Source organism: Anser brachyrhynchus (genome assembly GCF_964034855.1).
Source record: "Anser brachyrhynchus genome assembly, chromosome: 4".
NCBI lineage: Eukaryota > Metazoa > Chordata > Aves > Anseriformes > Anatidae > Anser > Anser brachyrhynchus.
In genome coordinates, this window is record NC_137698.1 from 51,430,513 (window position 1) to 51,455,670 (window position 25,158).

At 40.6% G+C, this 25,158-nt stretch overlaps 1 protein-coding gene and 1 long non-coding RNA gene across 2 annotated transcripts in view; both read left to right on the plus strand.

Annotated features, from left to right (window-relative positions):
- LOC308194017 overlaps nt 1–16,892 on the plus strand; it is a 38,964-nt gene extending 22,072 nt beyond the window's left edge. Inside the window, exon 3 of the long non-coding RNA XR_013950178.1 lies at nt 1–16,892. This exon is cut by the window's left edge and continues 14,138 nt beyond it. This is a non-coding gene — a long non-coding RNA (uncharacterized lncRNA).
- SCFD2 (sec1 family domain containing 2) overlaps nt 1–25,158 on the plus strand; it is a 194,675-nt gene that overhangs the window by 161,753 nt on the left and 7,764 nt on the right. The window contains exons 6-7 of the mRNA XM_080589290.1: nt 16,899–17,044; nt 21,049–21,183. Coding sequence (XP_080445416.1) covers nt 16,899–17,044; nt 21,049–21,183 — 281 coding nt within the window. The remainder of the gene's footprint in view (nt 1–16,898; nt 17,045–21,048; nt 21,184–25,158) is intronic.

Sequence of the window (25,158 nt, forward strand, 5' to 3'; positions counted from 1 at the left end):
GTGTTCAATGCGTCTGTCCTAAGTGTATTTCCATTGAGCTAGAAGTCACTGAATCTCCTCTAACATCCAAGGAGCTTACATGTGCACAGAGCCGTGCAGATTTGGGCCTTGCAGCCTGTACATATTGCTCTTGGCTCACAGCGTATCTTTGATTCTGGTCATCCCTGTGTTCCCCGTCCCAAGGGCAGCAGAGCAGCTACTCACACTGAGGAGCTTCTTGTGTTAAAGAGGATGCTCCAAGGAGCAAAAGATGCTCAGTCTATCCTGGTCTTCAACCCAGCACTTACTGCCAGGGCAGACTGGGTGGGAACAGGGCCAGGCTCAGGTATGCTGCCTCCAATTCTTCTCTTATGCTTTGTAGTAAATGTCAGCCATGTTAGGTCCTATATTCTAAGCCTTATGTGTCTGCAGTGGTCTGACGTTTTAATTTTTTTTTTCCCATTCCAGTATTTTAAGTCTCACTAAAACATGGAACCTCTTCCTCTCCTTGCACGAGACTCACAGACTGGTACTTCCTGACGTCTGATTCTTTCAGAAGCTGCTCTCAAAACTTCAGCAAGAACATAAGAAACATTTGCCCAAAGAAGAGGGTTCTCCTCCTCATGCTCAACCCCTTTTTCTCTGCTTACCTCTTTTTTCTCCCTTTCATGTGCAATTTTATTTTTATACAAACCATTTCTCTGATGCACTACTCCTTTTTACTGACTCCCTTTCTGTAATTCCTTCCATATGCTTATTGTCCTTTAAAAGTATGGAGTGCATGATTTCTACTGAGGTCATGTCATTTTGTTTGCATTTTTAGTAAACGTGAAGAGCTTGATTGGAGCCATTTAGGCATTTCAAGTATGAATGTCTTTTTCCTGAGTCTTCTATAAAAACAGGATGCTGAATTTTGCAGAGCTAGCCTGGCAAGTTCAATAAACTAAATAGGCATCAATGTCATAAATTTATTGATAAGTGCAGTTGTTTTTTTATAACATTCCTCTGTAGTTCAAGAGCTTACTAAACATCGAAAAAAAAAAAAAAAGAGCTTTCTACTGCACATTTTCAAAATGGCTTAATCTTTTGGCAGAGCCTCTTCATCCCTGCTGAGTGCCAGTAGTAGCCCACCCCTTGCTGTAGCTCTCTGCCTAACCCCATGGCATCAGTTCAGTGGCTGAGCAGCCCTGGCCTGGGTGTAGCCAAGGAAATGGGACAGGCTCGTGGTATTCAGTGAAAGTGGCACATTTTTTGCTGTCTGATCACTGTTAAGAGCTGGGAAGTAACAGATCATGGCTTCTCACTCTTTAGCAATGATGGATGGACTGCACTGTTAGCACGGCGCCTTATGAAAGGCTGGAGTATGTTTGGCAAGAGCATCCTTAGACGTCTTAATTGTGAAAATCCAGCAAGGCTTAACTGAGCATGTGTGAGTGATGAACTTTCAGAGGTTTATAGCTCACCCAGGCTGGAGGAAGCTCTCAGAGGAACAAGCAAACACATGTCGCTGGCTCTAGGATAGGGCCATAGCAATACACCACATCCCTGTTCTCTAGAGTACAGGCAGCAGGAGGTGTTCGGAATATGCTTTTTCACAAATACCCTCTGCCTCCTCCTTCCCTCCATTCACCTAAGCTTTCTAAACAGTGAGGTGGTGTATTTAGTTTTCCGTGCTGCCCAGAAGGACCTGGTGCGAGTCCTTCCCTGTAAGAGCAAGTCGCAGATCCTACAGAATCCCATCGGCCAGCCCCGTACGCCAGGAAACCTGTCTTTCAGAAGGCTTATTGTCCTTACAACACATACAACTAGATTCAAGCCTTCTGCTTTCCTTTCAACCTTGGCTTTTTCATTCATTTGCCTCTGTGGTGACCTTTCCACACTTCTTCAGTGCCAAAACAGCTTGGCTTATTAGGGAAGTGAAAGAGCTATGCATCTGCGGTCTCTGATGGCTTTACTGTTTCTACCAATCTTTTCCAACAGCTAGAGAACTTGCTCAACATTCATGCTTTGGGAGAAGGAAAGAGAATTGTAATGACTTTCTGTGGGGAAAAAATATTTTCATTTCTATTAGAAACCGATTCCCAGCTTTGAGCACTTTGTCATTAGCGGGTTGTAAACCTCTCAGACAGCCTGTCCCATAGCTATCCACTGAGCCATTTGTCAGGAGAGAAGAATGTGCGTGGTGAAATTGGTCACTGACAGCCTGCAGCCAGACTGAACCAGGCTTTTAAAAAGGCTGCCAGACATTTCTACACTTTTAATAGTCAAAATCCTACATTAGCATTTATGAGAACGTTTATATAGCATTTGGGCAATTGCATGGTGGTGTGTTTTCTTTCCTAGATGTAGTATTAAATCTCCAAAATGTAAAAATTAAGTGAAATGATCAAGGGTCTATATGGAAAGAGAGCACTAGGGAGGTGTTAGAACACCACCAAACCAGGCCCCCTCCTCCTTTCCAGGCAACCATATCATCTCATCTCACTTATAACCATGTCAAAATCCACCTTGAAACTGTCATTATTTCCAACTTCATCCAACAACTCTCGCACAAAGGCTCTTTCAGGACCTTGTTCCTTTGATGGCCGGATACTTGATTTTACTTTTCAGTTCGCATATCTTCATTCTTCTTCTTGCTGAGCTGAAAGGTCCCACTTTTTCCATATACGAAAGGTTTCTCATTTCTGTAGTCACGCTCACAGGTCTTCTTTAACACATATTCCAGTTTGAAGTCACATATCACAGGAACAAGTGACCAAAACTGTTTCTTTTGAAGCTTTATCCTTTTTACAACGTCTGTATATCTACAGGAAGTATCCCATCTGATGAGCTTTGCATGCTTCATGTGGTGTTGGTAGCCCAGAGTCATCCCTGCATCATTTAATACCAGATTCTTCTCTTTCTGTTCTTCTCCACTGCAGTCCCAGCTGATGGAGAGATTTCTTATTATTACCCACTAAGTTCATGACCTTGGTGAGCTTTATCTCATTTTGCATTGCTGTGCTGTTCTGGTGTGCCTCATTTCTGTTCCTTCAGAATTCGTCTTGTATAATATTTCAAGCTCCCTCTGCCTTCAACAAGACCTCATAATTTCACCATTAGCAGTTTCAACATCAAACTCCTGCTACTTGTGCACAAGTCAGTAATAAAAACAGCTTGACCAGTCCTCAAGGAACTCTCCATCCAGCCCAGGCTGTTATCTCTCCTTCAGCCTGTTCCAATTCTTTTGCTAGGCCCCATCTCTTCACTCCAGACTCATTCTCTAGGTGGCATCGTATCAAATGTTTTGCTGAAATCCTTGACTGACCAGGTTTCTGCCAGCTGAACAGTCAGTTATCTCACCCAGAGAGCTGCATGACGAGCCTGGCTATGATTTGCACTTGTCAGCTTTTGTTCACCCTTTTCATTCATTTTTAGCACTCAGTTCTTCTTTTCTTCGGTATCCGTTTGAACTCCATGCCTATTTAAAAAGCAAGTCACTAGACTGTAGTTGCCTCTGTCATTTATTCCTCTTGTCTTACATTTATGTACCGTATTCTGCAGTTATTCAGTTTTTCAGTCTTCAAGTGAATGCAAGTGGGTATATGCAGAGAAATGCCTCGCAAACAACACTGTGGGGGCTGCATGTTTACAGCCTCTGTGACTCATATCAAATTTGCTCAACTTACAACTGCAAATATGTTTTTATAGCTGCTAGTTCTGCACAAACATGCTTTGAAAGCCAACCTGAGTCCATTTTGGCTCACACATCGGAGCTTCAGATTCTCCTGTTTTTCTGCTCAGTCAGGATTTTAGTTGGACATTGCTTCATGCTGCTTTCTTCTGGCTCCCTTTCTCTAGAAGGCTTCTCTGTGAAGACAAGGCCCTGAATTTTGACTCTGGACAAGCTAAAAGAAAGGCTGTGTAAATAAAAACCAGACACAATAAATACACAAATATTCTGAAACATATGAATGTTTCAGAACATATGAATGTTTCAGAATATATGAAACATTCCTCACAAATAGATTACATTCCATTTATGATTCCCAGGATAAGAATAAGGTATAATCTAGCTGTTCTCTCTGTACGTTTTCCCTTCTGTTGTGCTGGCATAAGCAGAAAGTAGGACAGCTTATTTATATCTGCAGAGTAATCATTGCTGACTTTGAGTGTACTGGGGACTGGTGGTAGCATCTATTCACGGTTGTTTTTTAGAAGAACAGCACAGGCCTTATTTTGCTTGTCATACTTCTTCTGGCTTTTAGTTTGATCCTTTTTCTTATCCCAGATTGATGTTAGAATCATCCAGGTTGGAAAAGACCTCCAAGGCCAAGTCCAACCATCGTCCTGACCTACCGAGTCCTATCACTAAACCATGTCCGTCAGTGCCACGTCCACACCTCTCTTAATACCTCCAGGGATGGGGACTCCACTGCTGCCCATTGCAACACTTGACTACCCTCTCCGTGTAGGAATTTTCCATCAAATCCAATCTAAACCTCTCCTGCACAAATTTAAGCTGTTATTTCTTCAGCTTTTTCCCTGTTGATGACATGAGCCTTTTTTGGAAATGGGTATTGTTTCACAGGCAAAGCTTTCTGAAGTCTATCTGCAGTCAGAGAGATTTGCCATTCCCAGAGAGTCCTTGGGATGAAATAATGAGTGTGGACCACGTTCCTTCCATTTGTTTTTCAGATGGCTAACACTGTTAGAGATGAATCCCACTTCAGAGTATTCTTTAAATGGCCACTAATCAAAACAAAACAAGTGCAGCTCTGCAGTAGCAGCAAAAGGTCCAATTAAGTGCCTAAGAGTGCAGGATATTACAATAAACTATGACAGGAAGATTCAAGACCAGTAGAAGCACAGTAGAAGCTTAAATGTGATTTCCCATTTAGTGCAGGGGAATTGCTGCTTTAACTAATTTCCCTCATTTTTATTTAGTTATTGGGGCTGTTCAGCCTCGGTAAACAGGGAAAATACCTGTGTACTTTCTGAAAAAGATACACTGAAAAACAGCATGTTTTCCAGTTGCCATATGGAATAACTTAATATGATGTTTCTAGTTCTTTGGTATGTAAAAATATCTTTTTTAAAAAAGAGAGAAAGGTCCCCATATGAGGAAAAGAAGACCTGATTACATTCCAGATAACTGAAGTAGTCGCAGTTTTACATCTGAGGCTGCTAAAAGCTTCTTGAACAAAATGGCAGGGAAAGTCACCGTGACATTGGCTGAGACTGTAGTGGTGCCGTTGCAGAGTCTGTTGTAAACAATATTTTACTTTCCTGAGAGAGAGTAGTAATAAAGTATACAGGGAAGCTTTATCTTTAATCTGTGTCATTGCTCGGGAACACAAACACTTTCTAACTCCACAGTAGTTGACTCCTGAGGCGAGGTTCGCTGATGCGTGGAGGCTGCTGTGTCACTTGCCTGACGCCTTCACACCACAGGTGAGTTTACCCAGCAGAAAATATGGTTTTGGGTTATGAGCTCCTCGCCTCAACAAGCAGCGATGGGGCAGAGAGAGGTTTTGAGAGCAGCCAGCTGTTGTTATTCAGAAGCACGCAGCATTTCCACCACAGAAGCGCCCCCATGTTCACCAAGCGGCCGGCAGAGTGCAGGCAGTGCATGACTGTATTTCCAAGCACTTGTGGTACAGCAAGAGCTTTATAAAAATTAATGGTTTTCTGTTAACAGTGAGAAACAGAAAGCCCATAAATATGTGTGGTTTCTTATGGTATGGGCTGAATCTTGGTAGAGAAGGGTTTCACCATGGCCTTCCACCAAAGCAGCTGGGGACATTCAATAACTAGGGCCATTTTCATGATCCAAAACTGGGATAAAGAGGCAGAATCCTGCTAATAAATAAATTTACTAAAACGAATTGCAGTGCCCAGGAGGTGACATGAGAGTTGTTCGAATCAGTATCTCCTCTGCCATCCTCCGGTTTGTTATCCTCCTGGTACCCTGCAGTTTGTGGGCTGACCATGTCAGGAGCAGGGGAGGTAGCTGTGGCCTGAAGCTCAGCTGTTAGGTGTTTTTATGGCCAATCTACTCACTGGAACCCTGCAGCTGCTCTCCAGGTATTTGTTGGGGTCACATATCTACCTTTTCCTACTGAGCCATGCCAGAGCCCCAGGTGCCCACTTAGAGAAGGCAGCATACAGCGCGGTGTGGTTTCAAGGCCTGCATGGAAGTGTGAGGCTTCCTGCCTTCTCTGGTCGGTTTTATGCAAGAACGAACTGTACAGGCAAAACTCAACAAGCCATTATGTATGCAGTCCCAATTAATTGTACTTAGTAGTGAGTGAGGCAGCATAACACCGTGAAAGGTTCAATCAGGTTCAATGCTGAATTTGAATATGGGAGGAAAAGCTGAAGATGTGATTTTTCAGTGTTTACATTCATATACGTCCTCATACAATTCTTCTTTATGCAGAAATTATTCATTGAGAGTAGCTGTCACGAGCTGATATAAGGACTTCAGGACCAAAATTAGTAAATATTTTACCTTTATGAAATGAAATGAAATGAAATGAAATGAAATGAAATGAAATGAAATGAAATGAAATGAAATGAAATGAAATGAAATGATAGGCATCTCAGGAGTACACAGAAGTGTGCTAGAAAGAGATTGCTGTTCTGAACTGTGAATGTCTGATTTGTTACAACAGAATTTTGACTAAAGATGCCTGTCTTTACTAAATAATGATGTAGCAGGAGGCAGCTGGCAGTATTTGTACACCTGAAAGTCAGACCTAGGGATACCTCACTCTCCATATGTTTCAGCTCATGCTCAGTGCATCCAGCAATAGGATTCTCCATAAGAAAAGGTCATGGCTACTTGTGGGAAAGGGGGCAAGGAGCAAGGCTAAACTGTGGTGTAGTGCTTAGGAAAAATATAAAGTTTATTTCCTGATTTTCCACTTTCAATTCCTCCTCTCCACTGGCTTCACTACATGTGGTGCATACATGTGGAAGTGTGTCTATGTCTATTGATCATATTGAGAACGTATTAGATTTATTATTATGAATATTTCTATCACAGTTATGTGATTGTATGTAATGTACATGTATGTAATGTACAGACAACTTGCAAAGGACAATTGTTGCCTATGTCCTGGTGGTCTCAAGTCAAGGCGCCTCTGAGCTGTGCTTGCACAGTCCCATGGTAGCCAGCAGGATTGCGCTGTTACAGATCAACCTCATTGCTAAATTGCTGTTGTCAGTCCTTCAGACTTGATTAGTTGATTGCATTTACTAAGCTCTTTGTTTCCTAAAAAAGAAAAACAAGCAAAAAAAAAAATCCAGTTAATATTGAAATTGCATGTCCTCTTTCATTCTTAGGCAGGCACGATTTAATGAAAAAAAAATCCCTATGCTTCTGCTGTATGCTTGAAGCATAAATCATGTTACGCTTTATTCTTTTGGCAACAATAAATAAGCAGGTGTTGAAATTTGATGACAATATTATGAGTGTTTTTCATTATTTCTTTTTCCTGGAAACATTGACAATTTATACTAAACAGAAATGACTACAGATCCCACACATTTTCTATCATTTGTTGTTTCTTCAAGACTGTGTTCAAATCTGTGTTTCCACCAAGCATACAAAATGTCCTATTTGTTTTAAAGACAAAAAATGTTGATTCTTAAGTGCTACAAGAGAAAATAGAACATTTATAGACCAGTTTCACAAGCTGTTCAGTTGTTTGTTAAGTAGCACAATTATTCCTGAATCTAAACCAGATAGTTGAACCCTAGTTCAACAAAGCACTTAAGCACTGGCCTAACTTCATCCCATCACACCTTTTAAGTTGAATGTGTGTTTACATTTTCTGCTAAACTGAGGCTTCTGTCAGCATCTTTTTTATCTATTGCACATATTATGAATTATTAGCTGTTTTATGAATATGAGTTTATTCTGCTTAATACTGCAGGATATTTCCTCCCTCCGCACATGTGCTTGCAGCACATACTGCTGATCGTTTTCTTCATTAACTGATACTTGCAATCTGCATGACAGTGTGCTTTTTGGTGAACAGAAGGAAAAGAATAAAAATGAGCATCCCTTGTGTAATTTTTTGGTTTTGCTCTGTCTTAGTAGCGGCCAGCTGCAGCACAGGCAGACCCAGAGAAAGGGGCAGCTTGGCACGTGATGTAGTTGTTCATACTTTGGAAAGCAATAGTGCCACACTGGTCCATCTTCCCATGGCAGGGTTTCTTCTCTTCTTTTTCAGATCCTTTCCACAGCCTCACTTATTTTGCTTTTTACTCAAGGCTATCCTTTATGCAGTCAATATGTCTCTTGTATAACAATAATTTCCATTTAAAAATTAACATAAAGTGGGATAATGTATGCAGTGCTATCTGTATAGCTTCAATTCCTTGCTGCTTTATTGTTGTTCTTTCTGCACATGCTTTTTTTGTTGGTTGTCGTTCCTTGTTTATCCACAGATTATTAGATGTTTGGATTGGACTGTGTTCTTCTGATCTCTGCAAAGTGCAGTGCACAGTTTCAGTGCATTATAAGAGCAGAGAAACACAGGGAGACTTTTAAATCATTTAGATGAGTCAGTGTTATCTGCTTTCATAAAGGGAAAAATCTTCTATAAAGGTACTTTTTATAGGATGTTGTTCTTACCGAGATGTGAAACATTCCCAAAAGAAGAAGAATTATCCTTTGAGACAGTGCTCCAGTGATGACTTCAATTGAAATAATTTTACGGTGGGTGGTGAAAAATATAAACAACCATTTAAACAAAAGCCAAAGAGAGAAATTTGCAAAGTCCTCTCCTGGTTTATTTCTGACACCAAATGGATTACTGTTTTTGCACAGATATTTCCATGAAATTCATGAAGCGCAAACGCCTCTGCAAAATATGTTTTTCCTAATCTTATCAGAGCCATAGTGCTCATTCCAAATCGCATAGTCACCTATGCTGGAGGCTAAGCTATCATCTATCTTTTTACCTAGACACAAAGCTTTCTAATATCAAATTCTGCTAAGGTGACAGACAATTTAGTTTGCTTTTATACCAGAAGCAAGTTGTTCATGATTCATAACTTCAAAAATTGATTCAAGCATTCCAAGTACACGTGTGCGATGCTGTGCTTTTCAAATAGCAGCTAGTGGGAAAAATGGCAGCAGTTTTTCTCTGCGTATTCTGCAGGGGAAGATCCGGAAAACAATAACGTTGCATCAGGTCATTTGTTCAGCAGATCGATACAGTGATTCACCAGAGACAGGTTTTTGTCTCCAGTGCGTCTGTGTACGCACGAGGTGCCACACAATCGATCTGGTAACACAAACGGAGGCTGTCAATACACTGAAACACGTGTGCGCCTTGCGTTTTTGACAAAGTTGTGACGCTTCTGTATGAAAGAAGGAAAAAAACAGCCCTAGACATTGTGAGAAAGAAGTAGGCAGTGAATGGCTGTGCTCTAGAATGGCGGTGGTGCTCCCAACGTCGCCCCATCCCTGGAGGTGCTCAAGGCCAGGCTGGATGGGGCCTTGGGCGGCCCGGGCTGGTGGGGGGTGTCCCTGCCCATGGCAGGGGTTGGAGCTGGGTGGGCAGAGCATGTCACCTTGCACTGCTTGTGGGAGTACCAGAGAAGGCATTGCACAGTCTGCTACACAGAAAACTGTTCTCTCTAATGCGGTATCAGGTGCTCGATAGTTGAAAAAAAGGGAAACCCTTCCTTCCCCCTCGTAAAGCCTACAGCTGCTAAAGGATATGCCCTTAACTTTTCTGGTGATTGGTTTCTGCCCTGCAGACCATAGTAAGTAATCATTGTGGCTCTGCTTGTCAGCCTGCCCTGGTGTGAGCCTGCAGCTTCCTAAATCAATTCAGCGGCTCAGACAGCAGCTGAGCCTCTGCCTGAGCTGCTCTGTGGTGTCTACAGGATCATCCACCTACAGTTGGTGGCCATAAACTTTCTAAATAGTGTTTGAAAATCAAGCACAAAATAGGAACACTCTCCTATTGTGTCGTTAGCATATGCCATGAATACATACAGCACTGCCAGTGTCACTGGAATGCATTTCAACAAAGGCAGCCCTGTAAGATGCTTCATTGAAATCTGAATCAAAAATTAACAGAGGAGTTACCAGAAAATGTCCACTGATGCTGGGTGTTACTTTAGGTTACAATCGCTTTGCATATTCGTTTCAGAAATGAATGATTAGTGACAGTGCGTAGTAGGACTTCTGTTTCTCTTGGAGCTGGGATGGTGAAGGAGGGGTGAAGGCTGGGTGAAGGCACACCTGGATGCTTTGTGTATCAGGATGTCAGAAGTGAGCACGGTGCAGCTCAAACAGTAAAGGTTTCTTCTGAAGTTACAGTGAAGCTATGAATTCTAATGCCATAAATTAACTTTATCACTTGGGAGAGCTTATTGTTAAGCATTTTTTGTTCTGACATAGTTACACTGAACAAGGCTTTTACTCTTTCTCTCATTTCTCTTCCAGTTGGGTAGTGCGGCATTAGCTGAACAGTACATAAAGTATATCAGGAACAGTGTGTCATCTGATAGATTTTATGCTTGAATTTCAAATATTATAAAAACTGAAGATCCGTGATATTTTTGTTTATGTGACAGCTTCATTTCTTCCTACCGTGAACTCTGTAAACTTGTTACAGCGCATTTTTACCTACTGTTAGCATGAAAGCTGTCATAACAGCATAGATTAACGCAGAATTGACACAGAAAAGCTTTCAGCCTTTTCGTGCTCTCTCTCCTGGAAAACAACCTTAGAGTGTTTTGGCTAACAACGAATCCTAAAATTTAGTTTCAATTTTAGAAGGTAAGAAGTGTCCTTTTGGAGAAACAAGGATATTATTCTGTTCATAGTTACAAATTTAAAATAAAAGGTATTTAAGGGATATACAATAATTCTGCTAATTTGAATAAAGGAGAAAATAATAAAATTACAATCTACCATTTAATGCAGCTCAACCACCTATTATCCTTGTCAGTTTTCGGATGGATTTTCACCTGTTGTAAAGCAAATTGGGTAAAGAGGCCTTTTTGAACAGATAATTATACCTAACATTAAAATGTCATTGGTTTTGTCTTCCTGTTAAAAGTATTGTTTTTCTTCAGTAGTTGATAAATAGATTACAGCTATTCACTTTAATTGTGATCCTACATCTCTATGCAGTTATGTTATTGTAAAGCTGTTTTCACCAATTTAAGCTCAGTGAGTTCCAATTTGGCTCAGATCTTATTGAGGATCTTATCTCAGATCTTATTGGGAAAGAAAACATCTCTTGGACATTTCTCCATTACCATCATTCCTAGGCCCACACATTGAAAAAGTTTGATGCATTTTAAAAAAAAATTGAGGTAGGGTGGTAATTTTCTGAAGGAAATGTTTTCCAGTCATTTCTGCAAGCCTGCCTTGGCGGTATCAGGAACACACAATCCAATTTGGCTGTGAAAGCAAAAAAATGACATGGTTGGTATTCTCTTCCATTGTCCAAGCTAAAGAAGATTGAAAAATCAAACAAAAACACTGAACGACTCATTTCACTTTGTTGTTGTTTTAAAAGTGTGATTCCTTTTAATCAATAGAAATAATAAAAATTTTAAAATATTAAGACAAAAGGAGAGTAAGCTTGCACAAGACTGAGGAGATTTGAGTGTGTAGGTTCTAGCTTGGTATTTTCATAAAGTTTTATATCATTTTATATAACCTGGAGTTTTCCTAAGTTCTTGCATGAACATTAGTGGGAGACCTTAATAGACTTACAGAACATTTACTAGAGCTTTATTAACATGTGTGGTGTTTTAATTAAGATATGGACTACTTGAGGGAGCAACTGAATAGTTCCCTAATGAATTTGTTGCATTAATTTCCTTCAAAAAGCACATCAGAGCTTAACTTAAATTCCTCCTGCAATTAATTTATGTAATTTATTCTAGTAAGCACTGTAGTTTTTCTGTGTAATTGTTCACAGAATTGACAGGTTTAATTTCATGTAACATGAGAGCCTCCAGTACTGAGTTTGCAGTATTTCATTAAAGTTGGTATTACATGTTGTGCTATTGAATTTTGGCAAGAAGGAGGCAATAAAATATTCCTATAAAACAGAAATGTCCAAGTGACAGATATTGAGGCCAAAATTAAAACAACAACAAAAAAAGTCTCTCTGAAGGTAGATCCTAAATCCATATTTGATCACAGAGGTAAGCAGCCAGGTTTTTATGAGTGCAGCTTCAGAGTTTAAGATTCAGCAAAGTACTCAGTGATTCTCATGGCTTTTAACCATGCATCAGCAGGAGTGCATGGTGTGCTCACCTTGCAAGCCAAAGAGCAGTTTCAAGCACAGCTTCCAAGACTTGAGGCCGACAGGCTCTCCATCCATGTTGGCGGCTCTTAGCCCATGCTATACCTGGCTTTGAAACCTCTCTGCTCTGCCAAAGATGGACCAGATTGGGGGTAGCTGCTGTTGGCCTGAGCTGTAGCATGTTCAGCCCCAAGGACATGGTGCTCCATATCTAACCATGCTGGTGCCATCCCTTCCCAGCTGATGTGCTTCTGCCCCACTGTGCCAGCAGCACCAACACATGGCTTTCCTAGAGCTCTGCCTCCAGAAAATGGACCCTTTTAAAAATATTTATAATTTTAATCTATTTTTTTTCTAAGTGCCTGTTTTCTTGGGAGTCGAATTCACTGTGCACACTCTCGGAGATGCCAAGGATGGAGGGAGCACAAGGAGGACCTTCTCTGTCCCCAGATGAAGAGACATGCCATGCACTGTGGGGAGGCTGTCACAGACACTGCTGTGTCCCCTCTGGATGCTCTCATCTCGAGGGACGTTGAAAACACCTCTCTTCCTTAATTACACAAACTAAAATTCTGATTTTTCACATTCTGCTGATGTTGCTATTGGGAAATAGCATCACCCTCGCTTTCTGGAGCATCCTTCCTTGTCTTCCAGTGTGATGCTCAGTTACTAGCTTCCCACTGAGACCCAGAATTAAGAATAAAGATTCAAATTCATTGCAGAATGAGGAAGAAGGGTGAGAGAAGAACCACACAAATGTCATCCTAGTTTGTGTTGTTATACTTTTTTTTCCCGTTGCAAAAAACAACCATGGTCTGTTTAACTATTTGCATTTGCACCAAATTTTCGTAATGATCTTAATGTGTGCATATATCAAAACTATTATTAAACATATAGCTGTGAGTATATGTATACATGGCTTTAGATTTATCTGCTAGAAAAAGAAGGGCCCCATTATTATACTAGCATCTAAAGTCTAAAAATGGAAGATTTTCATTAGTTTAATATCAGTGATATATTTTGAATTCTGACCCTCGAGGAACCCTTTATCTCTGTTCTTTCTCTTTCTTTCACTGACAGCAAATTAATTCTACATATCTAGAAAATAGCTGGCATAATGCAATCCTGATGCTGGATTTTATCTTCTTCAAAGAATCGATTTTCTGTTTTAGGACATGCTTCAGTATGTGCTGCTAAAATGGCTTAGCTACTCTGCCAGCTCTCTTCCATGGTTCGCAGGGTTTATGTCAGTTTATTTTTGTAAATGGGCTGTAGAGAGAGACTAAGTTAGAGAAAGGCTAAGCTAATACCAGTGACAGCCTTACAGCATAAAACGGGGTAAAGCAATAAACTTTGGGCTTGCCTAAATTTTGGATTTTGGATCTCATGGGGTCACAGTGTCTGTGTCCTCTTCCTAAACTCTGTTCCTTCTAATTTCAGAAATCTGTAGAAAAATGAGTTTGATTCGGTTTCTGGTGTCACCACAGATTGTAGAGAAGAGCAACTCCTTTCTCCCTTTTCCAAGCTTCTTGTGAAAACAGTTTGGTTCTGGTTCTAACAGCTGTGCTGATGTTTAAGCGGTGATGCAAAAGTTGAAAAGAAAGTCAAAAATAAGGGCTGGTAGTCTCGTCCTGCTGGCTGCTCGGGGTGGTGTGACTGTCCTCAAGTTCAGCGCAAGTGGATGGCAGCAGAGCAGAGGCAATATTGGTGAGATCAGGCCCTGTGTACCACAGCACCAGCTTGTTTTCCTCTTGGGGTATTGTCAAGATGCTTTAAAATCTTTAATCCCACAGTGGCTAAAGGTGATTGTCTTTTTCCTACAGCTGGGCTACTTTAACCCTGGCAGGAAAGCCATGTCCAAGCATTTCATTTAAATGCCTTTTCCAGTGTATAATAGGGCTTGGGATTCAAAGAAATTCATTCATGCTCTCCCAACGCCATTTAACTTTCTGTGATAAAAGCAGTAACAGGAAGAGTTGTTTTAATTAGCACATGAGCTGTGCAGCAGCTAATGTATTCCACCTCCTCATTGCTGGAATAGGAGCGTGTTTCTCAGTAGCATTAAGCAGGCAGAGGCGAGGGGTTGTGCTCCAGTCCCCATATGCACACACAGGGGAGGTGTCAATGGGAAGGGATTTGCAGCCGTCTGTCCAAGGAAGCTGCAGGTGTTCTCCAGGATGGGGAGAAACCAGGGCAGAGCCAGTCCCCTCGCTGTATTAATCATTTTTTAATCAAGCTAGCTCAGCAGGTATGTATACCACAGCAAGGTTTCCTTATAACATCACAAGACAAGAATTAGAATGTAATTATGCATATATATGTGTGTGTGTGTATATATATAAATATATATAACTTTGCTTGGTGGCAAATTTAGTTCTTGTCTGGATTGGCAGAATATGAGCTTTTAGGCTGAAGAGAAGGACTAAATGACAAATTGCCACTTTCTTAAAACCAAAGGTGCATTACAAACATGAATCTTTTCCTCTGATTTTTAAACAGTAAGAATATGTACCAAGTTATGCTAAAGAAATTGCAGGTGCCCAACAAATGAGGCCTTTATAAATGTCTGTATTTGAAAATAAGTGAATGTTAAAGCCAAGAAAATATGTTTACTTTATGTCCTTTGAAAATCAGGCTTGTACAGAAGAAAATCATGGTGACTGACTTGTAAATCTATCTTCTAATTTCAGGCATATTTAGTAGAAGGAGAGAGGGGATCAAAGATAATTAAGTTCCAGCAGGGCTCATGGAAAGGCATGCAGAAGGGCAGGGGAGACCTCCTTTCCTGCTAGGAGAGGGAAAGGCTGCGGTGTCTCTCCAGCCTGCTGGACCTCCGAGTGTGTCTGCACAAACTGTACAGCAGAGCCTGAGCTCCAAAGAGCACTTCCCTGGCAATGAGGTTTGAGCAGGCTGCTCCTTGCTGAGACATTGCTCAAGAGCAGATTGGCCCTGTAACAAAACGGGACGCACTGGGCCAGACAAGGGTAGGAGCATCTTAGGGGTTTCCAGACATAAAAGCAAGACCGTGTCCACTGGAAACTGCCCTTTGGTTCCAGGAATGGGGAATGACAGGCTGGTTGGAAAGTTCTTGGTAGAAATGCTCTTGTTAAAATAAAGAGAAACGGAGAGAGAGAGGTGATGCCAATAGGAGAAGGAAACAAATATTTCCTGTAATGAGAAAAATAGCTGTAGAGCAAAGCAAAAGGCTTTTAAATGGTCCAAAAAGATGAACTATTAATAAAAAAGGAGAAGAGTGTCCAAAGCAAAGCAAACTTGATGTGATTTTTACCTTGCCTGAACTTGCTCCACACGGGGGACTTGCGTTCACTTGCAAAAGCAAACATGCCAGAGGGGGGTTGGCCAAAAGCACTGGCTTCTGCTGAAAAAGGGTGGAAAAGAGAACAAAGAAAATGTAACTAAAGTTAACTGGAAGCTGCTTATCTCTAATGTGGCTAAGACAGAGAAAGCTTGTCTCCCGGAGAGACGAAAAATCTAGTTATGCAACAGTGAGATACAGCTCTTCATTTTGTTCTTTAATTTGCAAAATGCTTCATTAACATGAACTATTAAGTAACCCTGCCTCTGAATCAGGAGCCACCGGTAACTTTCCCGTCCTCTGATGCCCATGTTTTCCCATGGGTAGGTGAAAAGCACATTGACAATACAAGACCTTCTCTGAATATTTTTGGCCTGTGCTGGTTATAAATATAAACCACGTTTCATGACCTCAGACTTTATTTTTAGGGCTCCTCAGCCCAGGAGGTGCTCAGTTTCACTTTTTTCAGCTGTTGGACACCATTCGCCTACAAATTAACCGGCACGAGACTGCTTGCAGGAGCAACCTCTCTGATTTCAAGAGCATTGCTAATGTGACAGCATTTACAGAGTAAATTTACAGAGTTTACAGAGGTTATGAAGTAATGAGCTGCTGAGTGGGGTTTTGTTTTCAGTGCTTTCACAGGCAACATGCAGGCTCCTCTGCAAAATGAAAAACTAGGTTTTTAGTCAATCAGATTATCAGAGCATGCAAATCTTGCACATACATAATAACAAGAAATGTTTCTATGGGTTATTTTGCACTCAAAAAAAACCCTTCAAGAATCCTGACCAAAAATACACAAGCATCTGCCTTACAATTACAGCACAGGAGTCACCGAGATTCTGTTCATATTCACTTCGTTGCTTTTTGGGGTAGAGTGGCATACATCTGCAGTAGCCTGGTGTGGTGTAGCCCTGCAGACATGCAGTCACTTGCTTTTGTTGTGCTGCACCAGTGGGGGATCTGACTCGGAGTCTGGCAATGAATAATATTCGGACAAATGAAAGCTCAGCCTCTAATCACCATCTATTAGACCTATGTATAAGTGTGTATGTGTGTATATACAGGTGTTTATAAAATATATTTGCCATACAGAATGCTAAGATATGAAAGGCAGTCATCCAGATTAGCTTACTATTAGCACTTCCCAAAAATTGTGCATGACATGCTGCGGACATGCTGTATAATAAGCCACAAAGATTCTAGAATGTAACAAGGTTAAATTAATTTAAAATTTCCTCCCAGTTAGCCTTTTCCTACCGCTTATTATCAAAATGCTTGAAAGTTTCTCACTCACTTAGCTCCTTGTTTCCTTATTACCTTAGGCTGTGACTCGGCACAGAACCTGACATCCCAGAAAGCCACGGATGCAGTGGACAACATCTTTAAGTCCCTCAGGGATATTGTGAGAGCTCGAATGCACATGAAACAGTTTAATTCCATACATAACCCAGGCAGCAACACCCACCAGGCAAGTGGATCTTCTTTTCTGTGTTTATGTCGTTTCTCTAGCATACTGTCAAAATTACAGCTTCACAAACATCATTAACTTGGCTGATGTTCTAATCCCATATGGGTTCTGCCCATGTGGAGCATATTTAAGTAGAGGTTTTGTAATTGACTTCATCATCAAGAGCTTCCTTGAGTCCTTTATTCAAATTCAGGCATATCCGTGGCCATGTCAATAAAGAATTGTCTGATGAAGAAATCCGTGAAAGGCAAGACAAGGTCACAATGGTGCAGGACTAAGACCCATCATAACTGATCCAAGCAGGGCGCCTGCATCCAGACCGCAGCTATATTTTTGTGTATTTTCTCTCCCGTATCTGTAATTTGTGAATCCCAGTCCCATTTGTGAATAGGTGAAAAATGCAGCTTTTGTTTATAAAAAGTGAACACATGAACATATTACTGTAGGTCATCAGGACTAATTTACAGTGGTTTTATCTCTCCCCATACCCCCTGAGGTGCTTAACTTTTTCAGTTAAAAATAGAGTTTTACAGTGGAAAGTACATACGGTGACTTAGAGAGAGACTGTAAAACTTGATTCCAGTCTTAAGCCAGAAAAAAATCCTTCCAAACTCATAAGTATGCTGCAGACCAGCAAAGGGACATGGTCCAAATTAAGCATTGCTTTATAACAAGAGGAATCAGGAGTACTGCAAAATGTCGCTGGAAAGCTGAGGTGGAGAAAACCTGTTCCTGAGGTCTCCCAGCACTTATGACCAGTCTGGTGTCTGAAATGGGGAAAATGGTTAAGCATTTAATACAGGTCAGTGTGGAGGCCGTCAGATGATAAGAAAACGCTCTCTAAAAGTTTCCTGAAGTGTAATTAGCACCAGTATGTTCTTTGGATGTAACCCAGGCTGTTTGCTTAGGGCTGAGTGCTGGAACGCAGCAAGAGATGCATTAACAGCTTGCAGCCCCAAGTCTGGCTATATAGTGGGTTTAATCATCTTGAATGGGACCAACCCTCTGCTGAGAGCAGTTCAGGAGTTTTAGAGTAGCAGAAATAAGCAGGCAGTACATTTTTTTCTGCCATACATTTCTTTACAATTGGTCTTTTTTTTTTTTTTTTTTTTTTTACTGGCAGATGTTAAAACAGGGGTTGCACACAGCAATTTGGCTCATCTGAAAGTATTGCCTTTGTCAGGACCATACACAGTCCCTCCCCTGCACAGTGCTATGGGAATGGCTTTAGCCTACAGATGCTTCTGTGCTTCAGCTGTTAGGAGCTGGGAAGCCTCCATTTCTTAAGTCTCAAAAAAAGGTTTCTGTGCATACGTGTAATTGGATAGCCTCTTAGACCTTGTGTAGTATTGAAGTTTATATTCGTACATAAAATGATGAATGGATGTTTCTGTCATGTTATCAAACCATATAGTGTACTGACTGTACAAGAGGAGAGTATTTATTTTGCCTGTTATTGTACCTACTGTTCTTCTCCTTCCATCTTGATCTTACATATATGCATTCCTTCCTTTCTTCCTTCTTTCTTTTTCTTTCTTTCTTTCTTCTTTCTTTCTTTCTTTCTTTCTTTCTTTCTTTCTTTCTTTCTTTCTTTCTTTCTTTCTCTTTTTCTTTCTTTCTTTTTCTTTCTTTCTTTCTTTCTTTCTTTCTTTCTTTCTTTCTTTCTTTCTTTCTTTCTTTCTTTCTTTCTTTTTCTTTTTCTTTCTTTCCTTCTTTCCTTCTTTCCTTCTTTCCTTCTTTCTTTTTCTTTCTTTCTCTTTCCTTCCTTCCTTCCTAACTAAAATTTTGATAGATAAATGTCAAATCATAAAAGATCTTGAAGAATTGTGAAACTGTCAAAGTTTAAAAAAAAAAAAGGTAAGCGTTTGTGATACCTTTAGTATCTGTGTAGCCAAATCAAATCATTTTGAAGGGGACTAAGTTTTGATGCTGAAACTTCAGACATGCAAAATCATAGCACATTTTTAACATCTTGCCTTTTCAGTACATAGTTATGACTGAAGTCAGATAATATTTATCCTTTAATTTTGTACAGTAAGGCTCTCTGTTTAACTATGGTTTGATCTTTGTTCCAAGTATTTTATTTGTAATGTCTTTCTGTTCCTCATCTGTGAAGATATTAAACAGATCTTTATACGTAGGACTTCATGCCTGCATGTATATTTTCAAACAGTTGTTTATTGCATGACTAGATTTGACACAAAACTTGGCATGTTCTACTGAAGGATACTGCAGCTAATGTCTGCTGTAATTTGCTTTGTTGGCTCAATTAAAAATACGCACATGTGTTGGAGGAAGAAATAGATGAGTTGTATAAATCTTTGTTGACAGGATCATATTCAAAAAGTACAAATTTTGTTTCTCTCTGTAGACCGTTGGATGAAAAGCATCTCTTAAATTACTTCAGAAAATTTAGTTTCAAGTTGCACAATCAAGTGGCTTGCTTTTTTATTTTCCATCCATTTTTATGTTTATCTTGCACGATGTCTCTTGTAGATATCCTCTCTACAAAATGAATGACGTTACATCTGATTCCCTTAAGAAATCCAGGGATGATGCATACCTGGACTAGTCCCAAAGGAAAACAAACATACTAATTTGAAAGCTGCTAATTTTCTGAGGCTGTTGTGCTTCCTGAAACTGTTGTGGTTCCGTTGCAGCTTTGGCAAGGTTATAAAAGCAGCAAAACAAAACTTCATCTGCAAACTGAGTAAGGTTGAATTTTCATTAAAGAGTATCTTTCCCAAGTCCCTAAAATTCCTATCTTAGAAAGCTTTTCAAGGTGTCAGAATGGTTCAGACCTTAGTAAAGGAATGCGGAATTTTCTGGACTACTAATCCGTATTCAGCACGGGTTTGTGGACCCTCAAAAACATTGCATGGTCAGTGCTCAGTTTGGTCTGAGCTGAAATGGGAGTCCCAGCTCACTTGCTGGGTAAATGTCTGGGTGGCTCCGAAAACCCCACTCCTTTCAATGTGCATCTCCACATAGGATGGGTAACTGACCTCCGGTTTTTCCAGATGGGTCTGTGGAGTGGTATGCGGAAGACACTAATATTTGTGGTATCATCACCCATTAATATTGAATTCCATTTTGCTTGACTCAAATGACTTAATAAATTCTCTCCCTACACCTCTCAACTCTCCTAGTTTTGATGTGATCACCCTCTTCTTTCCTCCTTAAATATACTTTCTTTTCTTACTTCCTTGGTCTGTTGTCAGAATACAGACTCCCCCCAAAAGGCTGCCAGGCCCTTTGCTACGTTTTCCTTTTTTAAGGGCTAAAAAGCCCTTAAGTGTCTTCTTGGATGCAGATAATCTGTACCTTTACATGCCCCACTCTTCCTGGTCATTAACATCTCTGATATTGGTGGGGTTGTTTGGCCTATTTTTCTTGAGACTTTTGACAGGTGCAGGTATTATGTAGAGTGAGCTGGCTGTAGAAGCTGAAGGACTAGTAGGACTCCTTAGTTCTGTACTTCCATAAGGGACAAACAGGTGGGTTGGCCTCTTCACAGCCCTGTTCCATGATGACACGACACCTGTGGGGAGGCAGGAGTTGTCAGTGAGCAACCCTTCCTGAACATCCCTATTAAAGCGTTTGTAAAGTCATTCCAAAGAAAATGAGACCTTCTGGGTATATGATGGGCAAGAAAGTGTCATCCCTATTACTGTCCCCTCTTGTACTACCCCAAAAAACACTCAGAGAAACTGGAAGCCTGCCGTCACTCCTTGCCTCCCCTTACTCATCTGATACACACAGGGCAGAGAAAGTGTGGGGCTGTCTTCCTGTCTTTTCAGTGCGATGCTATGCTGCACACCATTTGTTGTCAATGTCACAAACACCATTGCTGCTTCTGTATTTTTTTAAACGTCTGTCAGTGATTTCCTTTCTATAATAAATATTTCTGTTTCCTTTAATGGAAATGAAAAGTTCAGAAGAGAAACTGCTCTTGCATCAAGTGTAAACAGCTTTACTCACGGTGTGTTGTTCTTTTTGTGCAGGCTTCTTACAAACCACTGCTGAAACAGGTGGTGGAAGAGATCTGTAATCCTGATCGACCTGATCCTGTTGATATTGAGCATATGTCATCAGGCCTCACTGATCTCCTTAAAACTGGATTCAGCATGTTCATGAAGGTAAATAAGGCTACCCAAGCTCATCTGTATGATTTTCCCAAGGTTACAGCATCATATGGCCGTAGCTGACTTTATGTGTTTGCTTTTGTTCTGAGTTAAGTCCTTACAAAGGGGCTGGGAACAGCTTGAGGCACCACATGCAGGTACAGAATAAATGGGTGTTACCGCCTGAAGAATGGAGCAGACTGGACACGTAAATAAGGGTGATACTAGACACCTAAATAAGGATGATATGTCTGGGAGGAGTCAATGGGGCTTCAACAACAGGATGTCCAACCTCACATAGCTTTTGGAGCTCTTCAGAGACATCCGCAGGCAAACTGGTAAGCCAGTGACAGTTTATATAACCTCTGTGGATTACCAAAAGGCATTCCACAAGGCATCTCATCAAGGAATTTTATGGACGATAGTAAGAATAAACAGTCAGGTCTCACAGGGGAAGAAGACTGTCAAGGAGCTCCTTATTCCATACTTGTTCTGTAACTTGAGAAGGTTCAACTTGCAGTGGGGAGGAAGGAAGGCTGGTAGGTCAGAAAATCCAGAGAGGCTGTAGATTCTCCATCTTTACAATTTTCAAAGCTTGGTTGGCTGTACAAAGCCCTGAGCAATATGATATAATTTTGAAGCTTGCCCTGCTTCAGGCAGGGAGGTGGACTAGATGAGCTACACAGATTGTTTCCAACCTCAGTTGTACTGTGATTCTATAATTGAAAAGAAAAACAAGAAGAACATTTCCCTATTGTGTAAATGCCTGCTAGGCCTTTCATGCATCTAAAGACAGGTGACAAAAGTAATTTTTATTTTTGTGATGGTACTATTCTAGAACCCATTATCAAGGTAATGTAATTTTTCTGTTATTACAGGGCAAGCTAGTCTTGAAGACAAGATCAGATAGGTCTAAATACAGTGCCTGTTTTCAGAAACCTGTGCCTACTGCTGAAAAGGATTTTCAAAGTGTACTTAGCAGGGTTACTAAATGGAAATTCTCAGCTCTTCAGAGCTTATGATAAAGCCCTGAGACAAAAGAGGATAGCTATAGAAACAGTGACCCAGTGTTGTTTCTATTCATCTATCAGTATTGAAAAAAATCATGCTGCTGCTCCAAAAATAGGAGAAGAAACAGATGTTCCGCCATCAAATAGACTAAACAAGCTGGTGCACACACCAGTGATTTTTTAAATGATTGGGTTTATGTACCAGTAACTCTCAATTTTATTTTTTTAAGCAAGAACATAGCTTGTCCTTTTTTTACCAAAAAAAAAGGCAAGAAGCAAACTCCGTAAAGTTTAGATATGTCTAAATATTTATATGGAGACATTGACAGCTTTGGCTAATTGGCTAGTTTTATGTCCTACTCACAGAGTTCCCTGCTGGACCATTGGTTGAAGTACTAACATAGATGAAAGGAGCAGAGCTTGCAGAAGGCGAGGAGTAACCAAAATCTGAACAGGTGGGGGAGTACAGGGAAACAATGGGAGAGGATCAGTCAGCACGACCGCCAGCGTCTCTATTTCTGTTAACTGCATGACGTCAGAAGAGGAAGAAGAGGAGGAGGAAGCCTTGCGGAGGTTTGCAGAGAGCTTCCCACAAGCCAGAGCAGAGTACATGAAAAAAATGCAACATGTATTCCTGAAAATTTAGCAAGTGGTTGGGGGGTGGGTATACTCTATAAGATGATTTTTCTGCAGGAAAAGGTTGACTTTTCTATACAGATTGAGGTGTAGACAAGCTGACAACTCCAGCTCTCTTCCCTCTCTCTTTCTGGTAATATGGTACAAATACTGGATGCCGTTGTGATGTGCATCTGCCTGTATCTGCCAGAACAAGGGTTTTGTACCGATGGTCGCATGACCCAGGCAGGTGTCTACTGCAACAGATTTGAGCTCAAAGTTCAGGCATCCTCCATCTTGTCCCCTCTCTCCTCTCTTCCCAGGCTTGTTTGCCAGATGACAAGTTCTTTGGTCTTTATGATTCACATCAGTGTTACCTGCTGGTCTTCCTGTGCTTATAACTTGTTTTTGTTGTGCCAGTTTAGACATTTCTGTTTACTTTGAGTCTTTCAGCAACACACAGTACCTCAAGTACCTGCATCTCTGCTAGTAAGAAAAATACTTACTAAATGTTGTAAGGAATATATAACAGATGACCAAGTGAACCTCATGTTGGATGAATATTTCATGGACATCATCACTTACCTCACAAATGTGTCTGTCGTAGTTCATTTAGTTAGTAGTTTGGCTTGTTGACAAGCGCTCGATTACTACACGAATGAGTTTCTGACCAGCCTGTATTTCTGACACAAGAGGAACTACTCCGCTTACTGCACCATCAGCACTGTAATTATTTAATTAGCTTCCTTACACTTACATTTCTTCCTCAATGCCTGAATATAAATGCCAGCTCAATTAAAGATGCCTTGGTAAGCATTCTTCCTTCAGGCTCCTTTACTCTGATGTAATGGGGTTGTTCCCGACAGGCGATGCACTGGCCTCTTCTCTGCTATGTCAGTAATGCAAGCAGCCCTTACACCAGCAGACCTTTCCTCCTGACCTGCCTGCCCAGTGGTGTGTAAAAGGTTTTACAAACCTTCTCCCGTGGTGATTACGGAGTCTGGGAGAGCAAAGCCAGCAGCACGGCATCAGCAGTTGACCAAGTTTTGAGTGTATCTCTTCATACATCCTCATCACAGGTAGAGGCTTTCAGGGTTTTGCTCTTTTCTTACTTACTTATTCTCATCACCCGAGATAATGGCACCATTTTTTTTTAATGCATGGCGTTTTGAACTGAAAGTGCATTTCACTTGGGGATTTTTGAAAAATCCAGATTTTACAGTAAATGAGATTCAGAGGCCTCAGAAATGTCCAGGAACAAACTAGCTTAAGGACTGCAGAAGGTGCGTGTTGCTTTGTTGCAGTCCATTCCAGCTCTTCTTCTGTATCACAGAAGTGAGTTGTGTTTAGCTACACAGAGCCAGTTCCTTCAAAAGAGAGCCTTGGGTGGTTGTATTATCAAACAAAAAAATCTTGGCAGAAACTTACATTCTTAACACAGCCAAATATTTTGTACCCAAAGTATTGTCCTCCTTCAAAACACTTGTGCATAGCATAACAAAATTACAGATTCCAAAACCCTTTTCATTGCAATTTTAATTTAATTTAGAGTTTGCATGCCTAATAGTATTTTTAATATGCATTTCTGGAATTTGTGGTTTGAACTTCGGTCTTCTGAAAAATAATAAGTTTTATATAGGCACCATGTGTTTGGATCTCGGTTTATTTTGACTGAAGGAAATGATTTGTCAAGACATTTTCTCTTAGTATTGCCATGAAAGCTTGTGTTTTTTCATTAATGTACTTATGCTGGGTGTCCTTTCAGTGTGTCCAGCATTATACATGTTTGCTTATGACAAGTTTGTTGTCACCAGGGAAGTTACTAAGAAAGAGAGGCTTTGTTTAATAGCAAGCTCCTGAAGTTCAAGCTCTTCACGTAAGTCTTGGATTTTTCAGGATCTTCATGAAATGGAGTGGAGCAGTTTGCTCTGGCAACAGTGTTAAGACGAACAAAGAGCCATGAAAAGGAATAGAGCTAGAATAAAGCTGGTAATTTATGTCTTACCTTGAAGTGCCGTAGCAGAGCATTTTGTTTTGTCAACTTCTATCTTTACAGTCTGTGAGCAGTTATTTCTTTAGCCGTGTGTCACTGCTTACAGAAATTAGGGCATGAAATACTCTAATATTTCAGCAAGTAATCGTTCTACCTGACCTGTTTAGTAAGCAGATATTTAGGACTTATTTAACCTCCTCATGGTATCTGTAATAAGAGTGGACTTCTTTTTGCTTGAGATTGGCAGTGTGTTATATGCAGATAGTAGTAATCTCATGAGAAAGTAATTAAGGAGTATTCGTAAGGTCTGGTGTATTGATTTAATTGGTCTGTTGGTGTAATTGGACAACTGCTCAATATAGCACAAGAACT